This window comes from Sceloporus occidentalis, unplaced genomic scaffold, assembly GCF_023333645.1.
Source record: "Sceloporus occidentalis isolate IW3139 unplaced genomic scaffold, rSceOcc1.0.p SCAF_6, whole genome shotgun sequence".
NCBI lineage: Eukaryota > Metazoa > Chordata > Lepidosauria > Squamata > Phrynosomatidae > Sceloporus > Sceloporus occidentalis.
This window is the reverse complement of record NW_028316986.1, coordinates 76,886,450-76,900,237: the sequence shown is the minus strand read 5'-3', so window position 1 is coordinate 76,900,237 and position 13,788 is coordinate 76,886,450. Positions and strand designations below refer to the sequence as shown.

General features: G+C 42.2%; 1 protein-coding gene across 2 annotated transcripts in view; it reads left to right on the top strand.

The window, feature by feature from the left end:
* Positions 1 to 4,631: 4,631 nt before the first annotated feature.
* Positions 4,632 to 13,788, top strand: part of TMEM181 (transmembrane protein 181) — a 42,024-nt gene continuing 32,867 nt past the window's right edge. Inside the window, exon 1 of one of the 2 annotated variants that reach the window (XM_089530116.1) lies at positions 4,632 to 4,902. In XM_089530116.1, the coding sequence (XP_089386242.1) occupies positions 4,757 to 4,902 (146 nt within the window). In that variant the 5' untranslated portion in view covers positions 4,632 to 4,756. The remainder of the gene's footprint in view (positions 4,903 to 13,788) is intronic. The other variant, XM_089530117.1, reaches the window with a different exon arrangement.

The following is a 13,788-nucleotide window of genomic DNA, read 5'->3' as shown; positions in this document are numbered from 1 at the left end:
AATGGTGGCTCAGTGAAAGAGATCCTTTTGGTTCATTTTTATTATAGAAATATTGGAAACAACAACAGTTTTTCCATGTGAAGGAGGGAAATATTTCAAAGTATTTGCTTTGCAATTGCATAATCTCCAATATTTTACAGATGAAAATCAGGACACACGTAGGCAAGCAACATCAGAGTATGGTCAAGATGGTACAAGTTATTAATGAGGAAGAATACATGAATTAAGAGAAACTTCAGCATGTAACAAAGCAGTTTGCTTTGGCCTGAGCAATAAAACACCTCCTCATCAGCTACCCTCTGTTGAGTTAATTAAGTGCAAGCTATTTTTGCACTTTGAACTCAGTCTGCAACAACTGAAGGAAGCTGTGGACAAATGGAAGTGGGAGGAAAAGAGAGACTGGGACATTCAGAATAGAAAATACAATAGTTTTGTTTAAGATGACACATCAGAGGTATCGGTTAATAGCGGGTGTAAGGATCTGATACTACTGTTGATACAATCTATAAAGGGAACCCAAGATGTGATAAAAGCATCACTTTTGTTTTTGGCTGCTTTTATATTATGCAATATTTTTAAGAAGATCATCCCAAACTTTCCTCACCAGCCTTCTGTGGGATTCAAAGTTTGTTTGCAGTGCTTCACAATGGTTATTGGGCAGCAACTAGGAGAAAAGTAATAAATTATTTGTATTGTAATTTCTTACTGTCCTTAATAAAGAGGCATAATAACAACTGACCTTTGCAGTAGTGCTTTGTTATCACGGATGCCTGTTTTAAAGTTTGAGACCAAAACCCCTCCACAATGGGGCATTCTATCCACATAACAAAGGTAAGCAACCTCAGAGGAATAACCCCTCCCAACAAACTGGGATAACTTTCTTTACACTTCTAATTTCACAGCGATTAGGTACCATTTGTAAATAACTTTGACCACATTCTCCTTGGTGAGACCAGATTTAAATTTAAAGGGGGAAGAAGTCTAAATACAAGGCCAATCACTGACTGAAATTTATACTGCTAAATCAGTTTCTGACACTTACTTCACATCTAATCCCTCAATGTAAACTGAGCTTGTGAACCTTTTGTAAAATTTGGCTGCATGATTCAATAAATATGATTCAAATGGAGTTAATACGCATCAAGTTTTTGCCTTTGAAGACTACATATCTAGCAAAAATACTGGCAGTAACCATGTAGTTCTCTGTAAAATTAATGAATTGTTCACATTCATAAATTATATGATGTCAGTATTGCTGCATTTACGAAGGGTCCACATCCCAAAATAAACTCTGTCCTCGACAGTGTTCGACAGTGGAACACACTCCCTCAGAGTTTAGTGGAGTCTCTTAAACAGGGGCTGAATGATCATCTATCAGGGATGCTTTGATTGCGAGTTCCTGCATGGCAGGGGGTTGGACTCGATGGCCCTTGTGGTCTCTTCCAATTCTATGATTCTATGACTCTGGAGACTAGGATTCAAATCTCTGCTTGGCCATGGAAACTCAGTGAGTGACCTTGGGCAAGTCATACTTTCTGTGCTTCAGAAAAAGACAATGGCAGACCCCTTCTGAACAAATCTTGCCAAGAAAACCCCATGATAGGGTCACCATAAATTGAAGTTAGGTTGGTGGGTACAGTGGCTTGACTGTGGGACTCCATACTCAAGGAAGTTCGGCTGGCCTCATTTCTTTTCAGGTGAGCAGCCCAAATGGTGTTGTTCTGCATGGCATTCAGTGTTCAACAGTGCTGTTTTAACTGTTTCAAACCTGGCTTCTAACAAACATGGGATTTTAAAAATGAGTATTTTAATGTGTTTTAAAAACATTTCTATCTTTGTGTTGTTTTAATTGGGTTGTTATTGTTTATCACCTGTGGAGCCCTGAAGGACTTGGAGGTGATACAGAAATACAGTGGGTCCATGGTGTCTGCTGGGGTTTGGTTCTAGGACCCCCCCCCCCCCCATGGATACCATAATCCAAGGATGCTCAAGTACCACTGTATATAAATGTCCCTTATATAAATAAAATTTTACTTTTTGGGGGGAGGGAGAGAGAGAGAGAGAGAGAGAGAGAGAAATCTAGGTTGTTATTGTTGTTCTCTTCAAGTTGTTTCTGAGTCCAGCTTATGACAACCCTTATGTAAACCTATCACAGGGGTTTCTTGGCAAGTTGCTTCAGGGATTTGCCATGGACATCCTCTGAGGCTGAGAGAGTGTGACTTGCCTAAGGTCACACCCACTGGGGTGCCATGATGGAGCGCTGTATATCTGTCTATCATTCCAGTATTCAAGTATATTCCTGTGTGTGTGTGTGTGTGTGTGTGTTGGAATACTGGACACACCAACACCCACATACACACACTGGAATATTGGAATGATAAGACAGATGTATAGTGCTCTATCATAGAATTTTTATTTAATGTACTTTCAGCCTTCCTTATCACCAGATTCTGCTTCCCATTATTCAACCATCCATGGCTTGAAAATATTCCTATATATGGATATATTGGAATACTGGAATATATATATAGTATACACACAACACACACACACACACACACACATCAATATAATGGAATACTGGAATAATATGTATGCATGTATATATAATATTATTCCATTATTCCAGTATATTGATATATATATTGCGTGTTTATGTGTACTACACACACACACACACACACACACACACTATATATATGTTTATATATATATATATATATATATATATATATATTGCATGATAGAACGCTATATATCTATCATTCCAATATTACAGAAATGTGTATATTCGTATATGTATACACTGGAATGTTGTGTGTGTATATATATGTGTGTGTGTATGCACACACACACACACACATGAATATACTGGAATATTGGATGCCCTCCATTTTGAGCAGGACTCAGAAGCATGAATTTTGTATAGCGCTCTAGCATGGAATTTATATTTTTGTATTCATATATATATATATATATATATATATTGGAATACTGAAATTATACACACACACATGTGGAAATATTTTCAAGCCATGGATAGTTACATCCAGGGAAGTAGAATCAGGTGATAAGGCAGGCCAACTGTACTTTAAACAAAAAGAATGAAATACATAAAATACTGTTAGGATCGAGGCGGCTTACAGTAAAAGCGATCTGGTACATAGTAAAATGGCAGTGCATAATAACCCCAAATTGTACCCTCCCCGCCTTAAAATAACAATTAAATTGCATATACATTTAAAAAATACACTAAAACCCAGCATAAATGAATGCTGGAGGCACAATGAATGTGTCCTATAAGGGCGCTGTCCGTGGTGCTGAGCCAGGGAGCCTGAATGAAGGGAGGCAGCGCCGCGGGGAAAAGCTGCTCTGCTCTGGCTGCCTCTTCCTGTTGCATTCTGGGATTTGCAATTTAAGGAGTTGCATTTAGAACTCTCAGCCTGAGAGCTCTTAGGCCTCACTGGACTACAAATCCCAGAATGCAACAGGAGTCAGCCAGAGCAGGAAAAGTGGACTAGCACCACTATAAGAGTGAAATGCAACAATGTAGTACGTGTCCTCCTTTTTCAGGCCATGTCCTACATTACATCACCTTCTCTCCAGGAGGGATGTCAAAAGGTCCTCCATTTTGAACATGGCTATGAATGTATATTTCCATGAGTGTTCTTAGTTTTGATTGGGTCCTGTGCCTGCATTTCAGCCCTGTCTCCAGGAGGGATTTCAAAACGTCCTCCATTTTGAGCAGGACTAAGAAGCACGTATTTACATTTCTCATGAGTGTTTTGAGTTTCGTTTGGTCATGTCCTCCATCTCACCCTTCTGTCCAGGAGGAATTTCAAAAGGTCCTCCATTTTGAGCATGACTATTTCTAGGCATGGTTTTAGCTTTTCTTAGGTCATGTCGCTCCATTTTTCTTGAATGTCCTCCATTTTGAGCAACACTAAGGAAGACGAATTTGTATTTCTAGGAGTGTTTTCAGTTTTTATTTGGGTCATGTCCCTCCATTTTTTCTGAAGGTCCTCCATTTTGAGCAGGACTCAGAAGCACGAGTTTACATTCTAGGAGTATTTTGAGCTTTTATGTGGTAAAATGTCCCTCCATTTTTCCTGAAGGTCCTCCATTTTGAGCAGGACTCAGAAGCACGAGTTTACATTCTAGGAGTATTTTGAGCTTTTATGTGGTAAAATGTCCCTCCATTTTTCCTGAAGGTCCTCCATTTTGAGCAGGACTCAGAAGCATGATTTTTTTATTTCTAGGAATGCCTTTCGTTTTTATTGGGTCACGTTCCCTCCATTTATTACTTTTCCTTGAAGGTCCTCCATTTTGAGCAGGAGCTTACATTCCTGACCAGTGGGTTTACACTTCTAGGGCTGTGTTTTTCTCTTTCATGGGGTAAAGGTCCCTCTATTCGGGCCCCACTTTCCTGGGGGAGGAAGAGGAGGGGGGGATGTGGTTTCGCCCTGAAGAAGGGGAAGCAAAATGGCTGCTAGCGCAATAATGGCGGGAGAAGAAGAAGGAGACGCTAGAGACGCCCTCCTTCCTTGGCGACAGACAGTCCCTGCATTGGCCAGCAGGGGCGCTGTGCTGAGAGGAGGAGGAGGAGGAGGAGGGCTGCTGCTGCTGCTGCTGCTGCTGCTGGTATCGCGGCTGCTTGGCCTCGGCCTCTGCTCCTCCCAGCCCCCGGGGCAGCCATGGCGAAGAGGCGAAGGCGGAGAAGGGAGGGCCTCCTCGCCTGAGGCCTCCAGGGGCCTCGATGTCGGGCTGCGGGATGGAGGCCGACTACCCGGCCTTCGAGAACCCGCTCTGCGGAGAGCTCAAGCACATCTGCCACCGGCTGCGCGAGACCTACAAGGAGATCAAGGAGGACCTCACCCCCTACAAGGATGACAGATACTACAGGTAGGACCAGGAGCAGGAGGATGAGGATGCTGGTGATGATGATACTACTATTACTACTACTACTACTACTACTAGTATTTATTTGTATTCCGCTTTTTCACAAAGGCATCAAAGCGGGTCCCAACAGTATAAATTAAAACATCAATTAAAACATTACAGTTACCCCCCCCCAACCACAGCCCTCCCACCCCCCAGTCATAAAAACAGTGATCGACCCAGAAAAAGAGATTAAACATCAACGGATTTAAAACTATCCAATAGGAATACTGTACGTTTCTAAAAAGCAGGGGAGGGGAGGAGGACAAGGCAACACAGAATGGAGGACGGCCAACAGGGAGGGACAGGGCCACATCGAAGGTATATAGACACTCCTAGGAATAAGATGCCCATGCTCCTTGGTCATGCTCAATATGCATGGAAATATATATATATATGTGTGTGTGTGTGTGTGTGTGTGTGTGTATATATATATATATGGAGGGCACGGTCAAATCAAAGGTAAAAACACTAATAGATATGTAGAAATTCATGATTCTCGGTCATGCTCAGAATGGAGGGCATTCAAGAAAAATGTATCTATATCTATATATCTATCTATCTGTATGGAGGACATGGCCATATCAAAGGTAAAAGCACTAATTGATATATAGATATAGATATAGATATAGATAGAAATGCATGCTTCTTAGTCCTCCTTGGAATGGAGGGCATTCAAGAAAAAAAAGGGAGGACATGACTAAAAGCTCAAAGCACTCTTAGACATAGAAACTCATGCTTCTGAGTCCTGCTCAGAATGGAGGACAGTCCAGAAGAATGGAGGGCATGAGCAAATAAAAGGTAAAAAGTACTCCTAGAAATAGAAATTCATTCTTCTTGGTCATTCTCAGAATGGAGGACAGTCAAGAAGAGGGGAGGGCATGACCAAATAAAAGCTATGAACACTTCTAGAAATAGAAATCCGTGTTTCTTAGTCATGTTCAGAATGGAGGTCATTCAAGAAAAATGGAAGACATGACCAAATCAAAGCTAAAAACACTCAGCTTTCCATATTCACAGATTTCTTACCCACAAATTCCACCGTCCACAGCTTTAAAATATTATACACACACACACACACGCACTCCAGAAAGCTAACCTTGATTTTGCCATTTTGATAGAAGGGATACCATTTTACTGTGCCATTGTATTTAATGGGACTTGGGCATCCACAGAGTTTGGTATCCATCAGGGTAAGGTGGGGTAGTGATGGTCCTGGAACCAAACTCCATTGGATACCAAGGGCCCACTGTAAATCATGCTTCTTCTTGTTGTTGTGTGCCTTCAAGTTGTTTCCAACTTATAGGGACCCTAAGGCGAAGCTATCATGGGAGTTTCTTGGCAAGATTTGTTCAGAGGAGGTTTGCCATTGCCTTCCCCTGAGGTTGAGAGAGTGTGACTTGCCCAAGGTGGGTTTCATGGCTGTGGTGGGAATCGAACCCTGGTCTCCAGAGTTGTAGTCCCAACACTCAAACCACTTGGCCATGCTTGCGCAAGCTTCTTAGTCATGTTCAAAGTGGAGGACATTTTAGAATTCCTGGACAGAAGGTTGACATGTAGGACATGTCCTGGAAAAGGAGGGTGGCTGGTCAGTCTGAAGACAAAGAGGAAGGGTCCAGGGGGCTCTCACCAAACCTCTCTGGTCTAGGGCAAGGAGAAGGAAGGAAGGAAGGAAGGAAGAGAGGCTGAGGCTGAGAGAGAGGCTTCTGGGAAACGGCCGTCAAAAAGAGAAAAATACTAATAGAATTTGTTGCATTATTCAACCAAACATCATTGATTCCTAATCTTGTGTAGAATCCAAATTATTACTAGATCATGAAAGCAATATTAATAACAATAATAATCTTGTACAATAGGTGTTGTGTGCCTTCAAGTCATTAGGCCTTCACATCCTAATGGGGTTTTCTTAGCAAGATTTATTGAGAGGAGGTTTGCCATTGTCTTCCCCTGAGAGGCTGAGAGAGTGTGACTTGCCCAAGGTCACCCAGTGGGTCTTATGGCTGAGCAGGGTTTTGAACCTTGGTCTCCAGAGTTGTGGTCCAACACTCAAACTGTTACACCATACAATAACAGTATCCAAAATCCACAAAACAGTGATACCTTTATGAAGACAACTAAAGTGCACAAAAGACATGGTGCAATAAAGGTATCACAGCTTTGTAGATTTTGGATACTATAGTATGGCTAACATGGCTACCCCTGGATATGTATGCCATAACAATATTGTTATTCAGAGGCAACAACCCACTTATGAGCATTAGCATAGCCATGGCCATTATCAGCAGGCCTTCCCAGGAGTAAACTGACCGTTTAGGAGACTGCTTATCAGGGTGAGGCTTTCTCATTCAATCACATCCCTTCCTTGCTGGATGGGGTAGTTCAGCGACAACGCTTTCATCATGAATGAAATTTTTCTTGTTTTTGTTTATAATAATGTGATGGAAAAGAGGCATTTCTTTTCAATATGGCTGTTGGAGAGGGAGGACTGTCTTCTATTTAAAGGCCTATCCGTTGTAGTTCTTGTTCAGCAGGATTCAGACTGAAGATTATCAAAAGGGTTATTTAAAAAGAAGGGGAAATAATTGCTTTAGTAATAGTCTTGGCTCTGTATTTTTTTATTCCTCTCCCCATAAAAAGCCTTTTTAACATACTGAACATTAGTAAAGTCCATCAAAATCCGTGGGGCTGATTTTTCCCACTCCTGCTTCTCTGCAAAGAACATACAGTATTATCCTCTGCAGGCTTATTGAGACTCCTCACTGTACTTAGTTGGGCTAAATCCCTAGTAAGTACAACTAAGACTGCTGCCTTCATTCCAATACTCAGTATAATAGTTTGTAGTTAAACTACACTTATTTTGATAGATATGGTTTACTAATAGTAAATATGTGTGTTCAAATGCAACTGATTATGGTGTTTTTCTGCATTTCTGTCTTGCCCCTGAATTCCCTAGTTAGAGTCTTGGAAATTTAAACGGGGGAAAAATACTAAGCAAGGAATGCCTGTATTATAAGACAAAAACCTTCTCATCCATGGGGCAGAGAATGTTACCAATAGGAAATTTACTATAGGTTATTGCTAATTGTAGGCATATGACTAACAGCATACATAAGAGGTTTAGACAATCCATAAACTATACTAGAGTAATACTTTCATAAGGATCTAGAGGTGGTCTATGACATTTTATTCCCGCAACTGAAAATGGCAGCCATCCATTCTACCCTAAATCAAAGTTGGCTGAGTTATTTTGGTCCATATGACAGAAAATCCTCCATAAATACTTCTTCCCCACAATAAAAATACAGTCCCAATAAAAAGAATAGCTACCGAATTTGCTGCCCTTTAATAACACTCAAAATAAACTGTCTGAGGTGACTGCCTTATTCTGTTGCTAGGTTCAGTAAAAATGTCACATGTCAGATTGCTGTTTATTTCCTCAGTGGTTTCCAGTGGAGACATGGTATTAGTAGGGCACCAGTGATCCTTTCACACTACACAAATATTCCACTTAACTGTGGTGACTGCATCCCATGGAATTCTGGGATTTATACTTTGGGGAGGAATTAAAATTTTCTGGCTGAGAATTCTGCATAGCCCTCCCTCAACTGCAGATCCCAGAATTCCATAGGATGGAACCATGGCAGTTAAAGTAGAACCATAGTGCTATAACTGGGGGATGCTGCTATGCTGCAGAAATAATCAGTTTGACACCAATTTAACTGCCATGACTCAGTGAAATGGAATTCTGGGATTTGTAGTTTGGTGGGGCACCATAGCTCTCTGACAGGGAAGGCTAAATATCTCACAAAGTATACCACGGACCACAGTCTTTTCTGTCAAATACCATACAGATCTAAAGGGTCCCCCCATTTTCAGGAACAGTTGTTTTTATATTTTCCGCTGAGGGAGTGGACACTTGCAATGGGTCAGTGAGATCTCTGAAAATCAGGTGCCTTATCTTGTGAGTGTAGAAGTGTTTTCCACCTGTGTAAAGTCACCATTGCATACAAACTAATGTTAATTAACGTGGAATAATCACTAGCCATTGTCTCTATACTTACAATTAATCATACAAATCAAAATTGACACTCTTGAGCCCAATAGAAAATGTACAGTAGTAAGAAAAGACAATAATGCCTAGTAAGGTGGAAGGCAGCAGAAAAAGAGGAAGACCCATTCCAGATGGATAGACTCAGGTCCAAAACACACTGCACAAATAACACATTTTGAGACCGCCTTAACTGCCCTGGCTCAGTGCTAGGGAATCCTGGGAATTGTAGTTTATTGTGGCACCAGAGCTCTCTGACAGAGAAAGCTAAATGCCTCACAAAACTAGTTCCCAGATTTCCGTGTCATTGAGCCAGGGCAGTTAAAGCGGTCTCAATCTGGATGATTTCTTGCAGTGTGTTTTGGACCTAAGTGACAGAAGCTGGAAACGTGAGCTTGGATTCTCTGCTCCAAAACATGCATCTGAGGAAGTAGGCTCAAGTCTTCCAAAGCTCATGCTACCACATTTATTATCCTATGTGCTTTTGTTGACTGTGGGTGCCGTCTGTGCTGTAGACATAATGCAGATTGACACCATTTATAAGCTCTGTAGCTCCGTCCTATGGAATCCTGGGATTTGTAGTTTTGGAAGGACTTTAGCTTTCTCTGCCAAAGAGGGCTGGTGTCTCAGAAAACTACAAATAATAATAGAATAATAATACAAATAACCCAGTTTGATCCCCCCCCCCCTTTTAACTGCCTTGGCTTCATCCCACAGAATCCTGGGATCTGTAGTTTTGTGAGGCACCAGCCCTCTTTGGCAGAGAAGACTAAAGACCCTCTGAAACTACAAATCCCAGGATTCCATGGGATGGAGCCAAGGCAGTTAAAGTGGGGTCAAACTGGGTTGTTTCTGCAGCGTAGATGCACCCTGCAGCGAGCCCTGCTGTAATAAATGTGTCAAGTCTTTATCCTGCCATCATGGGACTCTCCAGGAAAAGCCCCACTGCCCAGGCCTTGGGTGGCTTTCGAACTTCCCCGCTCCGCCTGCTAGTTGCAATAATGCGCATGCGTACAGCCGCCATGCCTCAGGTTGAGCCTCATTGGTCACGTGTTGGGCATCCGGGTGGGAGGGGCTGCTTTGCCGGGTGACGTTTGCGGAAGTGCAGTCGTGCAGGAGCCGCCTAGACTAGGAACCCGTCAGAGGGAAGGTGGCGCATTGCGCATGCGCGGCGAGGGCATGGAGCTGTGAGTTGGGGAGCAAAAGGGGGTGGTGGGGGCGGCAAAAAGAGGGGTCAGGGAGGCCTGGGCCAATCGTTGCAAAGGTTGGAAAGGGGGCTCAGAGCCACCCTTCCCTCCTCGCCCAGGAATGGGTCTCCCACCCAGTATAACTCTTATATTATGTTGTTATATATCACTACTTCCCAAACTTTGGTTCTCCACATATTTTGGACTTCATCTCCCAGAATTCCTGACTGCTGGCCAAGCTGCCTGGGGCTTCTGGGAGATGAAGTCCAAAAACCTGGAGGACCAATATTTGGGGACCATATATATATATATATGTCAACTCCATCTTGTAGCACTTCTGTTTGCCCATAGTGTGGCAAAGAGGTTTTTCCCCCCTCCCCTGCTCAAGAAAGTGAGAGAAAGGGAGAGACTGCCAGAAGTGCCCAGGGAGAGTCTGGCAAAGCAGAGCATAAGGACAGCGTTTTAAATCCACTCCTTTGAGACATGGGCTGGAGGGACTGTGGAAAAGAGCCTAAGGAGTAATGACAAACAACTGAGCACTAAAGGGAGGATTCTCCAAGCTGTAGTATTCCCCATCACCATGTACAGATATGTATAGAGATTTTGTAGAGCTTGGGGGGGGGGGGGGAGAGAAGTAGTTTGTAGCATGAGCTTTCATAGACTTTAGTCTGCTTCCTCAGGTGCTTATGGTGGAGTGGAAGCCAGGGACAGACAGGAGTGCAGCAGTTTTATGTGAGTTTAAGTCAGTTAAACTCCTGCAATCCTGTCTTTACCTGGCTTCCACTCCACAACAAGCCTAAAGTCTATGAAAGCTTATGCTACAAACTCCCCCCCCCCCGCCCCCCATTAGTCTCAAAGGTGCTACAAAATTTCTATACATATTAATTCTGCAAGACTAACACGGCTATATCTTTACATTTTACCACGGACAGATGTGAGCGCTGGACAATGAAGGAAGAGGATAAGGGCAAAAAACATCAACGTGTTTGAGTTGTGGTGCTGGAGATGAGGTCTGGGAATAACAAGGACAGCCAAAAAGACAGAAATTGAAATAGTTAAAGAGTTCCCATACCTTGGATCAAACATAGATCAGAAAGGGGACTGCAGTCAAGAAATCAGAGGATTAGGAACGAGAAGGGCAGCCATGAAAGAAGTAGACAAAATCCTAAAGAGCACTAAAGGCAGAATGGTTCAAGCCATTGTATTTCCCATTACCATGTACAGATATGAGAGCTGGACAGTGAAGGAAGCAGACAGAGAGAAAGCTCATTTGAGATGGGCTGCTGGAGAAGAGTGCTGAGGGTACTGTGGATGGCCCAAAAGACAAACAAATGGATCCTTGAACAGATCAAGCTTGAACCCTCCCTAGAAGCCAAGATGACTAAACTGAGGCTGTTGTACTTTGGCCTCATCATGAGGAAGCATGAATCATTAGAATAGATAACAATGCTAGGAAAGGTAGAGGGCTGTAGAAAGAGAGGAAGACTGCATGCCAGATGGGTGGACTCAGTCAGGGAGGTCATGGGTCTGAATTTTCAGTGGAGGACGGGTTCTTGGAGATGTCTTATCTGCACGGTCACCGTGAGTTGGGGCCAAGTCGACAGCAGTTAACAGCAACAAGGGTCAGCAGCCATCCCCACCTGGCTGAAACTGAGTCATGCTTTAAATCAGAGTGAGAGTCAGCCAGATGTTAGTGAACTACAAATTCCAACAGCATTTGCCAGCATAATATGTGGGAAAAGAATGCTGGGCGTTGTAGTTCAGCATCTGACAAGCCATATGATTCCCACTCTGCTTTTAAATTAATCTTAACATAATTCCCCTTGGGAAGTTCCTTTCTTGGGGGAAAAAGGAGTAGTTTTTCATTTGAAAAGTATTTGGTGACTCCTGCCCCTTGCAAATATGGGTAAGGTAAGAGCTGCTGTTTTCAGTGTACACCATTTTAACACAGTATTTCAGACACAGCTTCACTGATTATAGAAAGAAACCCTTGAGGTAGCTTTTACCAGTCTGCTGCCCACTAAATGTTTGGAATGGCAACTCATATCATCCCAAACCAGGGTGATCAATGGGAAGGAATTATGAGAGCAGTAGTCCAAAACTATGCTAGTGTGGCATAGTGGTTTGAGTGTTGGACTACAATTTTGGAGACTAGGATTTGATTCCTACTTGGCCATGAAATCCACTGGGTGACCTTCGACAAGTCACACGCTCTCAGCCTTAGGAGGCAGCGGAAAATCTCCTTTGGTCAAATTTTGTCAAAGAAAAACTCATCTTAGGGTTGCCATAAGTTGGAAATGACTTAAAGGAACACAACAACAAGAAGTCCAAAACATATATGGAGCACTAAGTTGGAACAAGAATGACTCTTTCTTCTCTTTATCCTTATTGGTGACATGGGAGAAGGAGGAGTGAACCTGTGAGGATCCTTGTTTGTTATGTATCTGTCACCTGTTGAAGTATCAGGAGCATGTTATGGGTATTAGTGGGCTGATGCAGATTTTAAAAAGAAAATCCAAAATGCACAGTGGAAACGAGTGTTGCCTCCTTCCACTTGTAGAGCCATGCTACAACAATAAAGTTGGGGTGTACTGATTTGGATGGCGGGTGTAAAAATGCCCAGAACATTAGTTTGAATGTTTACATTGCCATACAAGATCTCAAAGGTTATAACGAAGTGTGGGGACAGGGATCACTAGTTCTTTACTATATGCCTTGTAGTTTGTTGTGACACCAGAGCTCTCTGACAGACAAGCCTAAATGTTTCATAAACTACAGCTCCCAGAATTCCATAGCTTTGAGCCATGGCAGTTAAAGTAGTGTCAAACTGGATCATTTCCACAGTGCAGATGCAGCCCCTGTTTGTAAGGAGATTCCAAAGCTTTAAAAATTGACCAGAGTCTTCCTTGATCTCCTTGATGGTGAAAACTGAAAGTTCTAGTTTCTGCATTTTAAAAAACTCAAGGAAACAAGTGCTGTCACTTGCTCTTTCCACTTGTTTGTTTAAATATATTGTTATTTGGGGTTAAAGGTTTATTATTTGTCATGTTTGCAAATGTCTTAGGAAGGATCAGCTTAGTTTGCTGAGTTCTAGGTGGTTCTCATTCTGATCTCTCCATACCCATTTTTTTTGGCATGTCAAGAAGAAAAACAGCTAAAGGTCCTCTGTCTAGATTAAAAAAAAATAACTTTATCACATATATAGGAATAAGTTGAATTACCTGATCTTGGCTTTTAAGACACTTTAAAAGAAAGGTCAATGAATCATTTTCTGCTTTTCCTGTTTGTGTTTCCTGCTTAGGACTTTCAAAGGTGATTCTTTTGATAAAGACGTCAGTGTACAATTTTGTCTCCTTCACTGTTATGTGCCATATCTTTTATGTACAATCATGACCAACACCTGAACATTCAGGGCCCTGGAAAGTAGTTCTACCTTCTTCCCTGCAGCATATTTTTACATGGGTCACTTCCCTGTAAACATCTACCAGAGTAAAACAAAAGCTGATACTTTATCTAAGCAGGAAACATATTACAGTTGGCTCTTCTTATACATGGATTTTTTATACACGGTTTCAAGCATCCACGGTTTGAAAATATTAAAAAAAAAGTATAAAT